This window comes from Enoplosus armatus, chromosome 2 (genome assembly GCF_043641665.1).
Source record: "Enoplosus armatus isolate fEnoArm2 chromosome 2, fEnoArm2.hap1, whole genome shotgun sequence".
NCBI lineage: Eukaryota > Metazoa > Chordata > Actinopteri > Centrarchiformes > Enoplosidae > Enoplosus > Enoplosus armatus.
In genome coordinates this window covers 17652976-17674247 of record NC_092181.1, presented here as the reverse complement: position 1 = coordinate 17674247, position 21272 = coordinate 17652976, and the positions used below count along the sequence as shown (strand labels likewise).

General features: G+C 38.8%; 2 protein-coding genes and 1 non-coding gene across 3 annotated transcripts; 1 reads left to right on the top strand and 2 right to left on the bottom strand.

Moving 5' to 3' along the window:
- Positions 1 to 646: 646 nt before the first annotated feature.
- On the bottom strand, positions 647 to 7393 carry cfap97 (cilia and flagella associated protein 97). The gene is made up of 6 exons (XM_070925757.1): positions 7386 to 7393; positions 5651 to 6618; positions 4456 to 4736; positions 2061 to 2234; positions 1352 to 1355; positions 647 to 1219 (listed from the first exon to the last, which is right to left on the bottom strand). Exons 1-6 carry the CDS (start codon positions 7391 to 7393, stop codon positions 1113 to 1115), a joined length of 1542 nt encoding a protein of 513 aa, XP_070781858.1. The 3' UTR covers positions 647 to 1112.
- A 2105-nt stretch (positions 7394 to 9498) lies between these two features.
- ufsp2 (ufm1-specific peptidase 2) lies at positions 9499 to 14949 on the bottom strand. Its single transcript, XM_070923299.1, has 12 exons — positions 14886 to 14949; positions 14597 to 14687; positions 13502 to 13685; positions 13334 to 13400; positions 12238 to 12392; positions 11942 to 12134; positions 11508 to 11654; positions 11209 to 11373; positions 10990 to 11114; positions 10809 to 10885; positions 10011 to 10135; positions 9499 to 9907 (listed from the first exon to the last, which is right to left on the bottom strand). Exons 1-12 carry the CDS (start codon positions 14886 to 14888, stop codon positions 9821 to 9823), a joined length of 1419 nt encoding a protein of 472 aa, XP_070779400.1. The 5' UTR covers positions 14889 to 14949; the 3' UTR covers positions 9499 to 9820.
- Positions 12948 to 13020, top strand: trnar-ccu (transfer RNA arginine (anticodon CCU)). Its single transcript has one exon. It is a non-coding gene; the product is annotated as a tRNA-Arg (tRNA).
- Positions 14950 to 21272: the final 6323 nt, after the last annotated feature.

The window sequence follows — 21272 nt, the reverse complement described above, 5'->3', positions numbered from 1 at the left end:
AGCCATCATTGTGTGACATGTCAACATGTCTTCAGGGAAAAAAGCTCTGAAGAACACAATGCAGTTAAAATACTGTCATTTGGATTTCATCAAAATATCCACAATCTTTAAATTGGAAAAGTACATCCCGTAACTGCATGCAGGTTTTCACTTGTGGTAGACTTCTTGGCAAAAATCTGTTCCTACATGTGATTTGACCAATTCTGCTCTGACACCTTCACTGTTGACAAACAATACAAACCATAAAGCAGCTGAGAGGCTTGTACCACAGCATTTTTGGTTTTGCAGAGAACCTTTTAAAAATGTGCAAAATATCCAAAGTCACGAGTACCACAGAAATATAATGAGTAGTTTCATATACAACCACTCCCTTAACCAAAGAGCTATTGTTTGTTTGTACCAATTTTGGCATGTGCTCAATTGTGGCAAATCCCCAAATGTTTTTTGCAAAAGGAGATCAGACAATTGATTTTCTATCCACTATTACACTATTTAAAGTTGTGAAATAGCACACTGCTAACTGCTGGACAAGCAGCTTTATAAGCAAGGAACATAACATTTATAACACCAAAATTTAATTCTAAAATATATTTTTTTTAATTGTTCAAAAACATAATTCTCTAATGCATCATAAACTGTACAAATATGAGAAAAGGGGCCAAACAATACAATACAATTGCATATGTAATGTAAACGTCACTCACTGAAATAATAAACAACATGTTTTTGTTATTTCAACACGGCTGCTGAAGTGTAGGCAATACATCCTATGACATACAGCTAACTAACAGATGTGAAGTTACTGCAGTATTCAGAAGCCACAACTGAACTATGTAAATGCATTAGAATAACTTTGAGCATCATTTGCTATATTTCAGCATCAAACAGTGGATTTAACGACCATCTTCTTTATAACTGATAAGCATGACAACACAAATCACTGAATAGTTGATGAAGTCAACTAAAAGGTATGTTTAACAGATGTATTTATAAGAAAAAAAAAGATCCTTTAAGCTTAGTACCTTTCAAACGTAATCTTTAGAGATGAATGGACACCAACGGATGCCACTAAAGGGACCCCGTAGATTAGGTATCTGAAAACAGCAGTGTTCTCAGCACCATGCTGGTCGGGCCGCACTCGGTTTTTTAGACCTGGGTCTGGGTGTCTTGGAGTCAGTGATGGTGGAAACTGCTCTGGAGCTGACCGGCCTGGGATCTGCTGGTGTGGACAACAGAGAGGTATTTAATTACAGACTTGCCATTTCATAATCAAATCAGAAACCTATCTTTTTAATTTTTATTCCAAATTTAAAATTGAGAATAAAATATAACTTAGATTTAGTACCTGAACATTTCTGACAGAACAGGACATAACAAACAGGTACAGTACAGGTAAACACAACACAAGGACAATGGTGTCTGTCATGAAATTGACAGAAATTATGAAAAATGTAAGTTGAAGAATTTCTAAAAATCCTTCAACAGTACGCTCATTTATATAAAGATTAAAAAACGTTTGATATGACAAGAGGAACATCAGTAAATCAGTCATTGCTGATGTATAATGAATGTTGGATTCTTACCAGTATCAGTCATCCACAGCTGCTTTTTACTGTCTGAAAGTCTTCTCCTTCTGTTAGATAAATCTCTGCAGCCATCTGACGGCAGCAGGTCAGACACGTGTGATAAATCTGCAGCCTTCATTTTGAAAGGAGCAGCGCAGCTCAGCACCACATGCTGGTGCTCTTTGTTTACCTCGATCAAATCATCACTTGCGAACTACAGCAGGCTGCTACAAAATAACTACACACACTCCTGCTGGTGTAGACCTGCTCTTGTGGAATCAAAACGCTCAGTGGGGGTTCAGTGCACAGGTGCTTTTATGCTGTGCAGCTACCTCACAAGTTGTCTTAAAGTGACAATCCACATCTCCTGGCCCCCATGGCTTAGTCGTACATATGACATATGTAAATGGCAGGAGAGATAGTCTTAATATGACCAAGAAGGCACATGCTTGTTATTCAAACAAGTTTTAATATTAATATTAATTATATAGACACAAGTTTCCGACCTGTGGGTGTCTTGCTGGTAGACCTCTCCTTCTGTGTAGTGGACATACAGGTCGGGTATGAAGGAGCTCCCAGGTATCCAACTTGTCGCTGGTAGTCTGCCAGTTGTTCAGATCGCTTTATGCCAGGTGTAGGCTTGACGGACTCCAGCCTCTTCAGGAAAGCCTGAAAGAAGCACAATGACGTTTTTAATGATGAAAACATACTGTAAATGCCATCAGGTTTAACGTGTGAATTTTTGGGAAATCAGTCTTGTTCATCTCGGAAAGGTGTGGACATATATATGAGGTCAGTGTCAAAAGCTTTCTTGGGGAAGCTATCCATCCTTTTAAATATAAAAGTGCTTCATATGCTTCATGATACATGCTCTTCTTATGCCAGAATTCAGCCATAAAACCTAAATATGCAGCATGCCTCACGAGTAGGAGTTTTATGTGAATTATTTTTTTCTAGCATTGGATTCATTGAGGCATTTACTGTAAGTTGAACTCATTTGTTCTGTAACATTTAATAACTGTTTATATCATTCATAAAATAAATAAGTATCTGACTCAGAAATGAAGCACAAATAGTCCCCATTCTACAAATCCCAATTAGATTATGAAAATAGAAAAAGATCTGGTACTTTACAGCAAACACAACTAAACAGCATGAGGCAAAACAGTGTAGGCAAGTGGCTAAATGTCATACATGCAGTCACACTCCCACATGCATGCTGTGCAGAAATCCCTCAGTAAGCTAAAACTCCACATGAAGAAACGCAACAAGCAAAAAGCTCAACAGTCAAGAGACCGATCTTCTAAAGTTCACAAGTCCTCCAGAGGTCATAAAAAGGCACTGCAGGCTTCTAACTGCGGTCAGACTAGTCACCTACTGCATTTCCAATGTATGAATAACTTGAAATCTCTTCAAACCAAATCCAGCCCTCTATATTATTGTCACTCCTTTGATAGAAAATTAAGATATATTGTGTAATTGACCAATTTTGAAATACATAGAAGTAGTTCTACTTGTGCAGGACAAACGAGGCGTCTTACACGTGTGATGTGTGGGGTGGGTAGACTGATCACACACCAGATTCAATTACTTCACTCTAAGAATAGAGAAGGCAAAAAGAACTCCTGACACCTCCTCCTAGAGATGGACTCAATAGGCAGAACAGTCTGTCCTGAAAATGACTGGAACACTTTCCCTGATAAAAAAACACAACCAGGATAAATGTAAGATCTCTAATCAGCAATAATAAGAAACATACATGACAACACTGCTGCTTGTCTCGCTCTGTGTTTCCATCACAAAGTGGTCAAGCAGAGTTAACTTATGGGGTGAAAGGCTAAAGCCGCAGAGGCTGAACTGTTGTATAATGTCACTCTGCAGGCGCTGCTGCAAGCCTGCCACCTGCTGCCATCTGTCCAAGTCCATCCGTGTCTGCTTTCAGGGGTGGCACTCTTAGTCTGACACCAACTAAATCTCAAGTACACTTCAGGAGGCAAATACCTATCAAAATAATAGTGATATACCTGCAAAAACAAAAATGTGATAAGGTGACACTTGAGAAGGTGGCTGCAAATGGAGCGAATTTTATATAAAAAAATAAAAATGCAAGGATTCTATAATAGAGATGAAGGTGTGGTGTTATGGAAATGAAGCAACAATAAACAAGTAAAACTATTTTGACATACTGTATATTCTCAATGACAGAAGTTAACAAGATATGAGAATATTCAAAGAGCCGAACAGCAGCTACGTATTTCAGTGTCACTTTAGACGGATGTAATTACATAAATGAGAAATTCAGCAGCACCAATATCACCTACTACCTGATGCAAAATGAAATATTTTAACAGCTTTTTTATTTTAGCATTTTTGAAAATTCCCCACCACATTTGTTTCAAGATTAATTGGCACTTGTTAACAGGTCAATACAGAGACACACACAGGAATAAATGCCATGTGACAAAGATCTCAGCTGGAGGTTTGACTTGGACTCCACAGATAGACGAACTATGCTTGGGCATAGTAGTCACTTAGACACTCCAAAACATGATTTTTGCTTCACACTGGCCCCAGATTTGACACTAGTGCTACAGTGTACAAAGCAAATAAGGTTTTAATCAACCTCTCAAGATCAAACACTACTTACCTGGTACCTGAGATTTCAAGAAAAGCTGATTCTGGTGTAGATTTGAGGTGTAACATTGTGTGCATGAGCTAAACATAAAAAAACTGAGCTACAGCTGATGAACAAACACAAAGCAAACAAATGTTCTGTCATATCCACATATAAAAATGGAAGAATTAGAGTGACAGAAATACCTATATTTATGCCAAGGTTTAGGGTTCAGTGTTAAAATGAGTATCGATCCACACAGAAGGCAAAACTCACCAGGTTCTCCCTCTCGATGCGTTTCTGTTCCCGCTGTCTGTTGATTGCGCTGTGAGAGAAGCGAATGTGATGCGAGTTACTGGCCATATGGGTTTTCTTCCCCGCTGTACTTCCTGGTCTGGGCCCTGGAGAAAGGCACGAAAGCTTCCGAAGAAGTCGCTGGTTTTCGCGATCTATGCATTGGACCTCATCATTGCTGAAGGAGTAATTCTTCCTGTTTCTCCCTCCAGGACAGCGGAAGAGCAGTTTGCCTCCAAGCTGACTCTCTGACCTGAGAGAGCCTGACGGGACGAAAAGAACATGTTAAAGTATCTTAATCTGCCTTTTAAAAGAGACTCACTGTGTTTTATGCAATGTTTAAATTGTTCTTTGACTCGAGAGTGAACCAAGTGTGATGGGTTTGTTTGTTTATAGAGTACCACTATAAAAAACGAAATAAACATAAACATAAAAAGCCATATCCCTATACCTTGTAATACCATCATTTACATTTTGCATGGGTATTCCAGGATAAGTGAGGTGAAATAATTCAGAAGTGAAGTCATGAAGTCTATTTCATGTTTTATTGCTTATTATATGGTGATTATAGGATGACTTAAGGGATACACTTTTTAGTGTCATTTCTTATGAGGCCATCTAGATGGATGATAATAAAAACATGACCTGTGTTTTAGGAAGGGAACCTTTTTTTATTGCGCCAGTTTTTATTTGTTGGGTTTGAGGACAAAGTTCTTTGATTGCAATGTTATGTTATATGCAAGAAGTTACGTCCTTTTCTGACGAATATTTTACCACTGCAAAAGGTATTTCTGGTGTGTTATAAGTCCATGTGGACTGGGCACTTGTATGTGCACAACATAATAAATGACATAGATATCTAGCTACACTCAAACCTAAACAAGCAGTTACTGTAAAGAGCACTGGTTCCCAATCTAGGGGTCGCGACCCCTTCAATAGGCTTTTTTTATTTTCTTGTAATATACTAAATACTTTACCCTTTACGGTCTTTAAAATCCTTCAAATCAAACTATTTGAGAAAGAAACTTAAAATTCATGTCCACACTATACTTGTGATGAGGTGTCCCAAGTATATTGATTCATTTTAAGGGGCCACAAGCCAAAAAGGTTGGGAACCAGTGGTATAAAGTAAAAAGGATCGCAAGATAGATAGACAAAAATTTTAAGGTTTACTCACACTCATCTACATCCTGATCTGAGTCCTCATCTTGATGTATGTTGCTAAGGCCACTGGAGGGCACACTCTCCTCGTGCTGCTGCTGTTGCTCTCCAAGTCTTCCCTCCTCAGCCTCAGTGTGGTTCAGGTCCAGGGACTGGAGAGGGCTAGAGTCAGGAGAGGAGAGGGGGCTCACATCTGTCACTGTATCCTCTGACTCCTCTGCACGGCAGGGAGGCACATCCGGAGATCCTGCTGAGCCCACTTGGGTCCTTCTCACTGCAGGGAATAAAGAAGACTTGTTGGGCCTGGGAAGGGTGGGGGACTCTGAACTGCTGCTCCCACTGCTACTCCTATTGGAGCTTTCTGAGTCTGCGTCTGCGCTGGCCTCGGTTGAAGTAGGGGATGGACTTCTGGTGTGCCGATTTCTTATCCGTTTTTCAGGAGATTGTTTCTTTCTGTTTTTGGCATTGGACGTTTCTTCTTCAGTCTCATTTGGACTCTGGTTGTACACATCCTTATAATCTCCCTCTCTGGCCTGAGCCAACAAAGCCATAAATGTTCCATTGCCCCTTTTAGAGTGCAAATTAGAGTCTTCCTCACTATCACTGCTATCATTGATGACTTTCTTTGATGTACAGACAGCAGATGATACGCTGGACGCCCTGCTCCTCTCCTCTTCTTTTGATTGACAGCTGTTCTCTTCCCTTTCTGCTCTGCTGCTACGCTTAACCTCGACTGGCTTCAGGTGTTTTTTTGGCACATCAGCCCTCGGGGACCAACCACCTTTCGTATTTTCAGTCTGATTTGCATGTTGCCTCTCATGTGCTGGTGGGCTCCCCTTTTCAACCTTCAAGCTTTTCTCCATCTTTTTCCCTCCATCTCTGCTGACGCTGCTATCATCACAGTCACTGTCGAAAAACGAATGATCCACTTCACCTTCGAGTTCACTGGGATTGAACATGGCAGTCTTCCCCAACACACTGAACCTGTAAAGTAGTGTAATAGTGATTGAGATGTTAGGTCATTTAAAAGGTTAAAGAAACCGTGTCAATTTTCATGTTTTAATCCATTTACTACAAATAACGTATACTTGACATTACTATAAACTATTATTATAAATCAGTTAGCAAACTCTTGAAACTCGCTTAAATTGGTTAATCCATCTGGAGTGAAAATAAAGTCTGCATTAATTTTTGTGAAATTATTGTTGTGAGGTATCAGCTTAGCTTAATTTCTAACCTGCCTTACCGCACAAAAATAATGTAATTTAACATTGGCAACAACTGATTCAGATGTTCTCTGTGATGGATTACACATCTCAAGCAGGTTTCAACAATTCAGTAACCATAAAGACATAAATGGAACAGATTAGCATCTCCCTTTAATGTTTATCTTCGTTCAAAAGGTATTTAATAACAAACTTCTACATATGTGTGTGTGTGTGTGTAACGTCTGTAGCTTAGAGTTACAATCACATTTAGCTAGCATGAGAATTGAAGAAACCAGTCATGGCAACGGTAACAGCACTGTTAATAAAGACACTTTCCACGTAGCTTTAATACACCTTTTACACACCGTGGAGGCAAAGCACGTTTTAAACCTGGAACACATACGTTAACATACGTTAGCTAACAACAGTAACGTTAGCTAACTTACTCCAACTGTACGTTTAGCTAGGTTTGCTAACTTTAGCTGTATGACAACGATATCTTACCTGGCGAAGGGTCACACGGTGAACAGTGTTGGACGTTACGGTTGCATTTGCTTCTTTAGAGAGGAGGTATTCCGTTGAGAAGACGAATAAATTAAACGCAAACCTGCATTAAAAACAAGCCCATTAGCGGGCTACAGCTGGCTGCTGTGAGCGTGACATGATGCCTGGTAACTATGCAACGTCACTTCCTGGAAACGGTCGCTCTGTCGCATTCAAATTGAAAGTGAGTAAAAGTAATTTGAAAAGAAAAATGACCTCAAAAATAAAACCGACAACAAAATTGGAAAAGAGTGCCCCATTTGATTACAATATTTGCCAATTTAGTCACATTACCATATCAGAACCCATATTGAAAATCCATGAGTTAAAGACAACTCATCCAAACAGCAAAAATATACATATAAGAAAAGAGCCTCAGAGACGTGTTATTATTATTTTTTGTGTTTACCTAAATTGTTTTTCTTTTCCATCTTTTTAAATTCACACATGGGTAATATGAACTGGCATAAGGCAGAAATGCAGTTGAAAGCTGCGTAAAAGATAGTAAGTGGACCTGTTGTCTGTTTTTGTTAGTATTTCTTTATCAATTTACTGATTTTTATATTTTGACTAATTCTTTGGTGACAGGCATCAACAACAAATAAAATCTGGCTACTGAACAGCTTGTCAGCACGATAAACCTGTGCATTAGTTTACCTTCTGTCTTGAGTTTACAGAGAAACCATATAAATGAATTAGACTGTAGTGATTTGTCTTTTTCAGCTAAACTACTTGAACATATCAAGAATCAGAACTGGTAGAGGAATAGTCGGGAGGTCATGTAGTTTTTCCTTTGGGATCTATTATGCCAAAGTAACTGCTCCCCCTAGTGCATACTCATTAACAAGAATGGGGATTATCTGAAGGCGCGTCCCCTGAAATTACAATTTGTCATGGGTTTTCTCTTAATAACATTGTTAGACCTAGAAGTGACACACACTAATGAAATGCCAATGTCCTGGGACAATAGGACTTGGGTGAATCTATCGTATAAACCTGTGTCTGGTCACTGTCATATAATTTACATGCCAATGCAAGATGAGTAGAGATGGGGATTGAATGGGGGTATTTCTGTGGCAGTCCCATACTTACACAATCAGCCCATGGATAAGAAATCACAAAGAGTGACAATAAGTTTCTGCAAAATAACCCATCAGTCTATAAGCTGTAAAGATTTTAAAGAAAATTCTCATTTTAATATGCCTACTGATGAGAGGATAAAAGCATCCATTTGACTCTGACAACTGACTGGTTGTGAAAACTCAATTACAGGGAGTGATTGTTTTCCAATAATGGGCTGTGTCAGAGTGATCAGTACAGATCAGGCTGCATTCAGGAGCAGCTTCTTCTCTATACAAGTAGTTCTCAGAGTGGGATCAAGGGGAGCCTGGAGGTCCTTTAAATGTTACCAGGGGGTCCACAGCAAAATGAGGATTAGTGTAACGTCACTGTAATTTATTCCCTAGCAAATATATTCATATTACTGAATGCATAAGAATGAGGATAGATTTCTCTTCAGGTTTACAAATTCATACAAAACAATAATCCTTCAATGTAGGTCTCCATGAAAAACACAGACATTTTTCCAGTGGATGGTTGGGGCCTGTATTATTTAGTTGTCTGTAATAGGGCTTCAACTACAGTTATTTTATTGTCCATAAAATGCCAGAAAATAGTGAAAAAGGCCCATTATAAATGTTCCAAAGCCTGAGGTGATGTGTCTTCACATTTCTTGTTTTATCGACCAAAAGTCTAAAACCCAAAGACATTCAATTTACTATCATATATGACAAAGAAAAGGATCAAATCCTCATGAATTGAGAAGCTAGAATCAGAGAATATTTGGCATTGTTGCTTTAAAAAATGGCAAAATGATCGATAGATTATCAAAATAGCTGCAGATTAATTTCCTGTTGATCGACTAATCTATTAATCAACTAATCGCTTCAGCTCTAGTCTGTCACTTTAAAACGTTTGAATAAGGAACGAAGGAAAATTGAGGACACAGGGAGTGTCCTTCTGAAGGGAGTCAAGGCCATGTTTTACATCACTCAAGGTGGGTTAGCTTGTCTACCGGTAACATAAAGCAATTATAAAACTCTGTTCACTTTGATGTATTGTATTCTGTATTTCTGATAGTATTTAGTTTACATATTTCATCAGCCTCATACAGATAGTGCAGTTCATTGTATGATCAATTTCTCTTTTCAATACAAAATTACATCCATCTCTAGTTATGCCTTTGTTGCTAAGACAACAGTTAATGTAGGACATGACCAAAACCGTGAGAGTAAATTACAAGAATTTAACATTGTTCCAGAAGTTACTTAAATTTGAAATGTTGGACACATTTCTATAAAGCAAACAAGTTACAGTGGCACTTTACAGATGCTTTACCGATGTCAAACGATTTCCATGTGAAAGGCTGTGAGAGCTCAGATGATCTTTGGCCTCTGAGGCAGACACAGATTATAATACGCAGTTTGATCCCAAAAATCTGGTCCCTTCCAGCCACACCAGCCCTGAGAAAGACAACACACATACCACATTCAACACTATACAGTACATGAGAGCGTACACTTTACAGAGAGAAATGCAGCCACTGTACATACTTGTAACAGTTACCTTGTCTGTGATAACCTGTAAATCCTCTGCTCCTGTGTAATGTGGATCTAGGATCAGATAGCGGATCTGCCCGGTGGTCTCGCTCCATGCCACACCTAGAATAGTGTGAGCTAAAACTCCCCCTCCTGCAACACATGAAAAGATGTCTTACACTTATACCAAGATTTTGGCAAAGCTGTATTTGTGAAAGGGAATCAAGACTTGTATGTCTATATTTGTATACCATCATTAAAAAAAGATTTTTAAATTGTTGAAGCCCACCTTTATAAAATCAGCCAAGTATTATTTGCATTTAAGGGCCAATCACTATGTTTTTTTGACCAGATAAATTACAGGTATATTAACATATCCAGTATAATCACAGAATCCAACATATAAGATAAGAATTGCTGTTCCTCATCTGATAATTGACATTATAGTCATAATTCACTGTTGTGTACAAATGTCAGTCAACTAGGGAATGATGGCAGGGTCAAGCCAAGTATTCAGATAATAATAATAATAATAATAATAATAATAATAATAAAATGACTCATTATGCAGTAAAATGTTCTCTGTCAGAAGTTCATTTAGCTTAAGAAGTACGTTGGTTTACGTTTACAGTCCATTTCATTGACTATGTCTTAATATGCAATGAGTATAAAAACATGTTACATGTTCCTATAGTGTGGGTGTTGTTATTGTTTTCGGTGAAGATTCTGTAGTATTACATGAAAATATATAAACAAAGGTTTAATCAAAGGTCCAGATGCTGGTAACATATCTTAGCAATAGTTCTGAAACAGACATCCATCTTACCAATCATGACAGGAGTCCCCTCAGTAAGGAAGTGGTTTGCCAGTTCTCTGCCTTTGGATGCCAACTCAGAACCCTGACTACAGAGTATAAACATTTATCATCAGATAAATCAAAATAATATGTACACACAGTACACCACCATACATGGTGCCATCCATTGGCATGTGATCACACAACACACCTCACAAACATGATCTTTGAAGTGACGTCAAGCAGCTGGTTCAGAACAGCCTGAACCTCGATGGATCCGATCCACTGGCGTGATCCAACGAAGGACGCTTGTTTGTCTCCAACATCCACTAAAGCCTGGACAGGACGGAGCTCATTAAGTCATTTGGAACATGTCTATTGTATTGTGATAGTTATGCAGTGCATCATATCTACAGGACCACTACTGTACCTGTTGGATCTCCTTGTGAGTGGGCACAGGCCGCTCTACGTAGCCTTGCTGCTGGAACCAGGAGCAGATGGTCTGCAGGGAGCGATAAGCACAGCCCCAGCCATTATCATCCATGTGGTCCTGCATGTAGTGGTGATAGCTGTAGATCCCCTGGACCAGGTACACCTAGAGAAAAGACATACACACAAACACACACACACAAAAAGAGAAATCAAGGGTACTATTACTTGTATAGTACGTCTCAGTATCCATCTTCAAAAGAGGAGATAGAGTGACTTTAATTTGGTGATTAGCCGTACCTTTCCATTGTCCAGGGTGGGATGTGTGAGGACCAGGTGAGGGTTTCGGAGGTAACCATCTTTGTAGGGCTCATTGGGAAAGTGATAAGAATTGGCTCTTCTAAAATAGGGCCAGTCATCTGGTAGCTCAAACTGTTGATGCAATCCCTACTTAGACAGAGATTTTGCGTTAAATAAAATTTAAAAAATATGTCAGAAAATAACATAAATCAGGTGTCAAGCAAAGACGATGCTAACTAATGTTTCACGCAAGTACAACAAGCTAGATTCACTGATAAACAGTTGGACTTCCTGTACCTGAGTATTCAGCTCTGTGCTATATGTTGTTGAGTGATTAAGATTATACCAAAGTAACAATTTTAATGTCAGGGTAACTACATGTTGGCTGCCTGTTTTTTGGGGGATTTTATAAACTCTCAGTCTGTGATTCTCACCTTACGTTGTGTCTCTAGTTGGCTGTCAGGCACTCCTGCTGGGTAAACCACGGTTACTAGTCCTTTTGGTTCTGGAAGGAGGAAGTGGAGTGCTTCAGGTACCAGCAGCATGGTCCCCTTCATGTGTCGCAGGGTCACTGTCTCCATCTCACTCAGCTGATGAGTTAGCGCCTCCAGCAGGCGCTCAAAGGCACTGCAACGACAGAACACAAATATTTCACAGTGAGCAGAACTCTTCAGTGATACAGTGAGGTTATAGAGTTTGGTCAGTGATATAAAATCAAATGTTTTTATACTCTTTGATTGTGTCATTGCAGGTGGTACGAATGACACAGTCCATGGGAAGAGTTGTAGACAGGAAGTGAGATTTCTGGACTGTTCTGCTGAGGATCGGGGCTGAACGAGGGCCGTTCTTTGTCACCTCCATCATCAGGCGAAGATTAATGACACTCTGAACGACAAAGTGTGAATTTGTATTCAAGCACAAGCGCACGCACACACACACACACACACACACACACACACACCATGGAGACAATAAGGCATAGGTGAATATCCTTAGGTTTAGAACTGAAGCAATTAGTTGATTAATTGATTAATTGATCAACAGAAAATTAATCTGCAACTATTTTCATAATTAATCAATTGTTTTCGTATTTTTTTAAATAAAAAATGCAAAACATTTGCTGTTTTTCTCAGTATGCTGTGATAGTAAACTGAATATCTTTGGATTTCGGACTGTTGGTTAGAGAAAACAAGATGTCACCTTGAACTTCAAGACACTGTAACAAGCTTCTTTTTTTTCCACTAGATTATATAGACTAAACAATGAATCTGCAGTGGAGGCTACAACGAACAACATCAGGCTGGCAGTGAACACTTTCATAATCCCCTGATTTTACTTCACACAAAGGCTGCTCTTGCTGTCCATAGAAAAAGAAAAAGTGTCATTGTAACTAGCACTAAACACTGACTAGTTCACATCAACTCGTCAGTAACCACATCAGCCCCAGTGGCCTAATGGATAAGGCACTGGCCTCCTAAGCCAGGGATTGTGGGTTCGAGTCCCATCTGGGGTGATTAGGTGTCTTTATGCCAGAGGTTGGTACCTGGACACCATGTACTGCTATAGCAGAGACTTAGCAAACAAAACTGAATACATCTGGACTCTTTGTCTGATAAAACAAGACATGTGAAGACATGACTTTGGGTTCTATGAAATTGTATGGTTTGGACAGTTAACAAACCAAATAATTAGTTAATGATCGGAAGATTAATTGATAATGAAAATAATCGCTGAAGCCCTGCAATACTAGTGCTTCACATGGTGAAAACTTAAAAGAGTGTTGCAGGACTTCATATTCCCCTATTAGAACAGAAATGTGTACTTACCGCTGTCGAACTTCTTTTGCTTTTCTTTTTTGCAGATCTCTTGCCAGCGCTCTCTTGTTCTTCTGTCCTGAAATAAACAAAAAAAGCACGTAACTACAATTCAGCCAAACACAACAAAAAGCTGAGGATTCCATATAAGAAAGAAAAGATTTAAAAAAGTGAACTTACTGTATCCATTGATGTAGATCTTCACACAGTGTGTTTGGAGTTATTTCTTCAGGTGTTGCACAAACACCTTTGTTTGGCCAAATAATAACAGGACTGTCACAGACTGTTAGAACACAGGATTCAGATTTCACCTGAGCGCGAAGCGTCTCAAATGTTCTCGAGATGATTTGATGCACGAGCAGGGCTGAAAGAAGACAATGTTAGTCCTTTATTATGACTACGCTGTTAAGACATTTTAGTTCATACCCTGCCAATTTTAAAACACTGCTGCACATCCTTTTATGTGACACTTTAGCAACATTCATTCATCTTTATCTAATAAGCAGAACTACAATCTTACCATCAGCATTTTACTTTGTTTTAAAGTCTTTAGTGTAGCACTAAAGAAACACACTTTTGTTTCCTGTTTACGGAGTACCGTATATGTAGAGAATACCTTGAAATTGATATGATGGCATAGATCAGTGGCCCTGCTCTGCACCTGGCTGCAGGCAGAGCAGCTAAAACTGCTATTCCCAAAGAGTTTTTACATTAAATGATCACCACCAAGAAGAGCCATGGCTATCACTGAGGACACCAAGGCCATGTCCTTGATTTTGTTTTTAGGTCATTTTAACATCTTATATTCTAGTATACTGTTTAAGGCCAAACACGTAAATTAAAATAATGGGATTTCCTACTTCTCCACAAATACTATATATAATTCCTGGCATTGTGGGGAAGTTTAGGCAATCGTGTGGGGAAATAATATTTGCCAACAGTGTATTCTAGCAGTTATTAGCATTTCTATAGAAAGTGTGGAAATGTTTACATTTTTGGTTAAGGTTTCACTGGGGGATTTTTGGACTCTTGCCCCTCAGTATTTCTATAATCCTGGCTATGGTCCTGCAGGGAGTTACATATTGGGTTGTGGTGGTAATCACATAAACGATACAGCATCTGAGACGGACACTGCAGCAGGGAAAGTAAACCATGGCATCAACATAGGCCCTGAAATCATGCTAGTACAAATAAACTGGTGTTGGGACCCCATTAAACCCCATGGTATCCAACTTTGGGAACCACTACTTTAAGATATATTGTTCACGGACGTACCATCTGTGCTGTCCAGCAGACATTTGAGCTCCAGCGGCCCTCTGACACGAAGGATGGTCCCTGTGTCGGAGGATTGTGAGTCAGCAACAACCTGAGACAACACAAGAGAAGTAAGCTGGCTGAATTTATAACGTTAACATGCATCATGTCTGTGGACTGCCAACAAGGAACAGAGCAGCCGCTCTCAGTAATCTACCAGCAAACAGCAAGCTGAGTATAATATATGATCATATATATGTAGCTGAACAGAAAGAGACATGAACGTTTCGTTTTTCAGCAGAAAACGTACCATCGTGGAGTTCAGTCCAACAATGTAAAAACACTTCGCTGTCTGCTGTTACCTATGCACTGGAGGCTGACATGTTTGTTATAGGAAGTGTTCAACGTGTCTCTGGCTGTTGCATTCTATTGGATCACACGGACCCGCCTACTTATGTTGCATTCATGGTAACTCGTAATTAGCAGACTTTTCTGGATAACACAGTGACAACAGAAGCGGTTCAAATCCTTTTTGGCTCGTGTCAGTGGTGGAATGTAACTAAGTACATTTACTCAAGTACTACACAAATTCGAGGTCCATTTTATACAACTTTATACTTCTACTCCACTGCATTTGGCTGACAGCTTTGCTTACTTTTCAGATTGCAGTTTGTATGCTCTTTTTGTCCGTCCAGTGAAAACCATGAATCTCCAAATTTGTTGATTTTGAATGTGAAATCTTCTGAAAAACTGAAGGATCAAGTGTTCCTTTATGGGTTTTTTAATGCTCATGTTTCTTAATATAAATGAACAGTTTTTAAAAATCCTAAGATTAGCTGGAAAATATATTGTCACAAATTTGAAAACAAGGCAGTTTGTCTGAGTTGAATTTTTAGAGATATGTGGTTCTCATAGGACAGCAACACTACAAACATATGATGAACTTATACGTTAAGATGCAATGCGGTAGACTTATATAATAGTAAAACATTGATAGGGACCATTTCTCTTTCATTAAAAAAAATCTACTATAGGTGCTATAGCTTCAAAAATCCTCCAGTCAATCTTACTGCTGATGAGCGTGCTATAAAATCTCCTGTAGTGGTGCTGTTTGTACAATATTAAGTGCATCTCTGATGCTGGTTCTGCTTTACTAGGATCGAGTGATGCATACTATATCTAATTATTCCAGCATCAGTGCCCATGCCACCCGTCTTATGCAACACTTGAAAATATGCGTCAACATTCTTATATTTTTCATATCTTTTTGTTCAGTTATTTATTTGGATTTTATTTTTACTTTTTTTCACAAGGATAAAGAATGCAAGGAGAGTGCAAAGAGTCACCATTAACACAGAGCAAAGCAGTGAAACGCATGTGTTGGTGCATTGCCTGTTTGCCTCAGGCTATTACATGGCAGCCATGCGTGTTAGGCCAGGCAGGGTGAGTGGACGCAGGCTAAGAGATACTGTATGTCGTTGTTATGCATGTAGAAGTGGGAGCTTTCTAAATATCATGCTTGTAACAAACATAACCACCAAAACTCCTTGAACTTAACTACAGAAAAATGAAAGGCTGCTCATCAAAGGCTGCATTTGGAGACAAATTAGATACCAGTATATAATTAACTGTTTTTCTCCAGACAAAACAATTTATGGGTAAACAACATGAATATCTGTCAATGAAAAGACCTACTGAAACAGATTCACATTACAGCCCTGTTACACTTTGATATGTTCAAAGTTATTAACTATTCCTCTTCATTATTGAAAAGTCAAATAAAGAACATACCCGGAAGCAGAGTTGAAAAGGAGGTCAGTCTTAGGTCAGTCGTGTTTTGTTCTAACGTTGCTTCTGGATAAAATCATCAAGCGTTTGTTAAGATTACTGGGAAAAGGAGCTGAAATGGTCCCTATAAGACAAGCATTCAAAATCAGAGTGTAGCAGATTGTCAGTTAAAATTTGAATAAACACACTTAACAGGCCCAAAGTACATGTCTGGCTTGTAGTGTTAGCACTTGTGAACACACACATGAAATGGCTGCATTGTATTGTACCTTCACTTGAATCACACTTTTGGAAATAACCGTTATTTTGAAAATGTAGAAAAGAAAACATGAGTTTGTCTGAGGTGCTCATTAGTTTGGTGGACCAGTTTTGACCCACAGTGCTCAAAATATCCACTGTTACATCCACTAGAGCGCATGAATGCAACATTACCACAGAAGATTTACTGTAAGTATCTATTGAAGGTCTTTATGTGCCTGAATGTTGCAATCCGCCTGAAAAAAAAAAGGTTTCATCCTGTTAAACTGAGTGCAGCTTGAGTATATACATTGCAACAGTCTGCCGTCATGGCTGTTAAGTTCCTGTGGACTCTGTGTGCTGGGCTTGATTTGTGATGAGATTAGCTATCTCTCTGCGTATCATAAACAGAGTATCAGTATCAGGAGAAGAGTGTGTGCGGGGACTGAATATATGGCAGGCGCTACAGAAACTCACATTACAAATGCACATTCATCATATGGACATGAGCAAAGTTTACATTTGGAGCAAGCATGACAGCAAAGTGAAAGTTATTTTGAAAGATATCCACTTGAGGAAGAATGATTACAGCAAGAAAACCCTGTTTTGATGTTCGTATTGGCACCAAACTATTGTTTTAGGACAGATCTGAAAAATCTTGAACCTATCCTTTAAGAAAGCTTAAGCCACACGTTTCTTCAAGAAGAAAGACAAAATTGTTACAGTGTTTTTAGTCTAATTCCTCCTCATGACCTCAACAGTGGCGGTTGTTGTTCCTTAAGAGCAGTGAAACATTTGGGATCATGTTGAGCTCACAGGCTACACTGATAAAACAAGCTTCTGCTCGTTCCTGTGTGTGTGTGTGTGTGTGCAGGTCTTTCACAGCTAAAAGAATAATGTAGCATCAATGGAAAACGTGTCTATCCAGTTCTGGTACTCTTAGCGTTTTTGTATCAGTGGAAGGGTTACATGTTCCTCCATGGGATAAGGTCATGTTACCTGAAAAAATCTTTCAACAACTGCACTGTCAGCAAAAGTGGATACTGTAAAAGAAATGATTCACGGGAAGACACATATGAGACACAACAAGGAGAGAGAGAGAAACAACGACAACAAAGAAAACAAGAAATGCAGATAAATAATTAACAGGAAGTATTGGAGTAGAATTGGATAGATACATTTACATTTTCATATTGTACTATGCACACGTATGTATGTGTATGTGGGTGTTGTATGTGTAAGGATATAAGGGGAAGAGAGAGAGAGAGAGAAAGCAAAAAAAACCAACAAAAAAAACGTGGGCATTAACAATAATAAAAACAATGCTACTTCATAGAGCATGCCTGCTGTAATCTTCTCCACAAGCAGCAGAGTAATTAACTGTAAAAAGTGGAACAGGGCGGCCCATGGAAATATCTTGATGTAACGTACACATCTTTTGCCTCCGGATATCAAATGACCTCAGCTTCACATCACTGGTCTCCTACTGAGGCATGAGCTCTGGACGGCGGTCCTCAGTCATCCCCCATCACTAATGGCTTCACCCCAGGACGACATCTGAGGGACAAAAAGATGAAAGAACGAGAGAAGAATTATGCCCGTACATTTACTCAAGTAGTTAAGTACAGTTTGGAGGTACTTTTACTTTACTTGAGTATTTCCACTTTATGTTACTTTATGCTTACTCTCGTACATCTCAGAGGGAAATTTTGTTATCTTTTACTCCATCACATTTATTGGACAGCAGAAGCTTCACATTTTATGTACAATATAATCATTTTGTGTACTTTTACTTATGTAAGATTTTCTTCTTTCACAGAACAGAGAAGCTGTCAGACTTTCTTGCTTCTTTTCCTTCATCTTGTTCACACTTCCTCTTTTCTTTTTGTTTCCTCCCCTTTGACCTCTTCTTGTTGCATCTTGACGTCCTAACTGCCAGCACAGACGACCAAAAGCGACCTCTAACAAGGACGAGTCCAAAATTCTGCGATCAGTAAGCTGATAAAGATGTGTCTTCACATCTAGTGCTTCTCCTCCTCAGCTTTATCCATTGTGTTTATCCTTCATCTCCTCCAGCTCTCCTCTTCGCCTCTAAGAAAAATATAACAAGACACAAGGCAATACAAAGCCAAGACTACTACAAGTCTTTTCTGTCCAGAAACTTAATTAACTGTCATTGGCACAGATCAGAAGGTCCATGTTGTAGATAATCATGACAAAAAGGTTTGTTCATGCCAGTTCAGGTGGTGCTATGGGTCCTGAGAGGCGGCAACAACAGCTGTCACCTCCTGGTGGCAGATGGGTCACGGAGACCTGAGGACAGCCTGCAAGATCTGCTTCAATGTGTCACTGCTGTTCATTTGCATTTGCCTCTTGATTGGAAAAGTAACAGGAAATATTGAGTACTTCTGTCATAAAGAACAACGTACGTAGAAAGAAAAAGCAAAATCGAAGAAATCACCTCATTTATTTGGTCTTCATCATCTGGTACTTGAAAGCAAATGTGCTTGTAAAGAGAAGTCCTCTTTAATTTGCCTTCAAAAATAAGAGCATGTGAGATGTTTATCAAACTTTATCATCAGCTCAGTGAGTTGTCATTTAAAAGTAGACTTGTTTGACAGGACCCTTACATTTGGAGTTAGCCCTACTGACGACGACGATCAAAACAGGTTACATTACCGTAAGACTTTAAAGCAATAGCTCAGTCTCAATGAACTTCCCCTAAATCCCTCCTCTAAAGGGTAATATAGATTCTGCTCAGAACAGTACATACATGACACAGGCCTGTATTGTTGGTTTCAATATGTTTATTTATTGTAATTCATTTAAGAATAAATTGGTTTGTAAAACTTTTTCATACATTTGTTGGAGGGCTAGATTTGGCTATTTGCCTGCCACTGACCAAAAGCTTTCTTATTCAAACATTAATGACCACACCCTCACCATTTAACACCATAAATGTGTCACAGATAAAATAACCTGCATATTTTAAAGTAGGCAGTTTTTCATCTTACAGAGTAAACAACAGTTTAATGAATTGCTTTGAGGGTGGTCACCCTGGAGCCTAATGAAAGGAGCCCCCCTTTAATCTCTAACCTATAAACTTGTTGTTGAGATGTGGTAGCAACATCCTGGGCCTCGTTCTTGAAAGATAGCCAATGTAAGCAGCGTGCTCGTCCGGAGTTATCCTGCGAGAAACGAGAAAAACTCCCAAATGACAAGGCTGTTCATTATTCAAGCTCTGAAATGGATTTATTATGTTAGACAATGAAAATGCCCTCTTCAGCCCAAACAAGGCCAATAAGCAGTGCTGTGGCCTCATCATGGCCAATAAAATCTATTTTTGACATGAGTTTTATAAATGATCACCCAACATGTATGATCATAAGTGAACCATTTCCTGTACAGTCTTAAATAAAACAAATCTGACTCACTTGATGTTGCTCTTAAAGAAATGAATGTTATCTTATTTCATTTATTTATGAAGCACATTAATCAATGTTTCTGTAAATGTGCCAGCTTTTTTCAACTGAATATTTTTGCAGGATGTTCTGAAACCAATGAACCAAAGAGACAGGTTAAGAAATACAAACATACAGTAAGATACCAAAAGAACAACAATAGCATTCTTAAGATCAGATTAATAACATCCACTATTCAGTATAATATGCTGCAAAACAATATGAGAAGTACTGTCAATAACCACATTTTGCAGCATGAAGACATGGATACAGTACAATGTTAACAAAAGTAGTTTGAAAGTGAGTAAGATAATAGTATCATACACTAAACACACAAGCAATGCAGCACAGAGTAATGAGGCACAACTGTAAATAACACCACATTATTGGCAACTGTAGGCACCAGACCAGTGTGCAAGATAATAGATCTGAAATGATTAGTCAATTAATCAATTAGTCGATTGTCAGAAATCTTATTGGTAATAATTTTGATAATTGACTATTTATTTAAAAGGGTACTTCACTGATTTAGCATTACACTCCTTTAACACTGTCAGACTCATGATGGACAAACATCGATGCAGCAGAACTATATCTTCTATTCTACTATGTCTTTTTTATTCCCCGCAGTCTTGTTCTTTGTCAAAGCCTGACAACCGCCTACATTACCCACAATGCAACTCAACCGCCAAAAGTGGGGCCCGGAGATTCTAGTGTGTTATGCTAGTAGCAGCTAATGTAGCTTCGAGCCGCTAGCCTCTAGCAGAGATGAGGAGCTGGCGACAGAGGTCTGGTAAGCTAATCTATTTTTAACTACACAACCCCAGACCTTCTTTCATTTTCAGATTTTGTAGTCCTGAGACCCAACCGATGTTGCCTTAAGTGACATCACTTGAGGCAATTTATCAGCCTTCCCACAGATGGCTTTATACAACTTTTTCCACATACAGGCCTAGAGGCCGGTAAACAGACTTTGATGTGTAAAATCCCCTTTAAGTCAATTCTAAAGGGAAATTGTGAAAATAAATTTTTCTTACTCTTATACATTAACTTATTATGTCTTATTAACTGTTGTTCGGACAAAACAAGTAATCCGACAACGTCACCTTGGGCTCTGGGATCTTAATGGGCAGTTTTCACAATTTTCTGACTTTGTATTGATCAATTCATCTGCGAAGTATTCAACAAATTAATTGACAATGGAAATAATT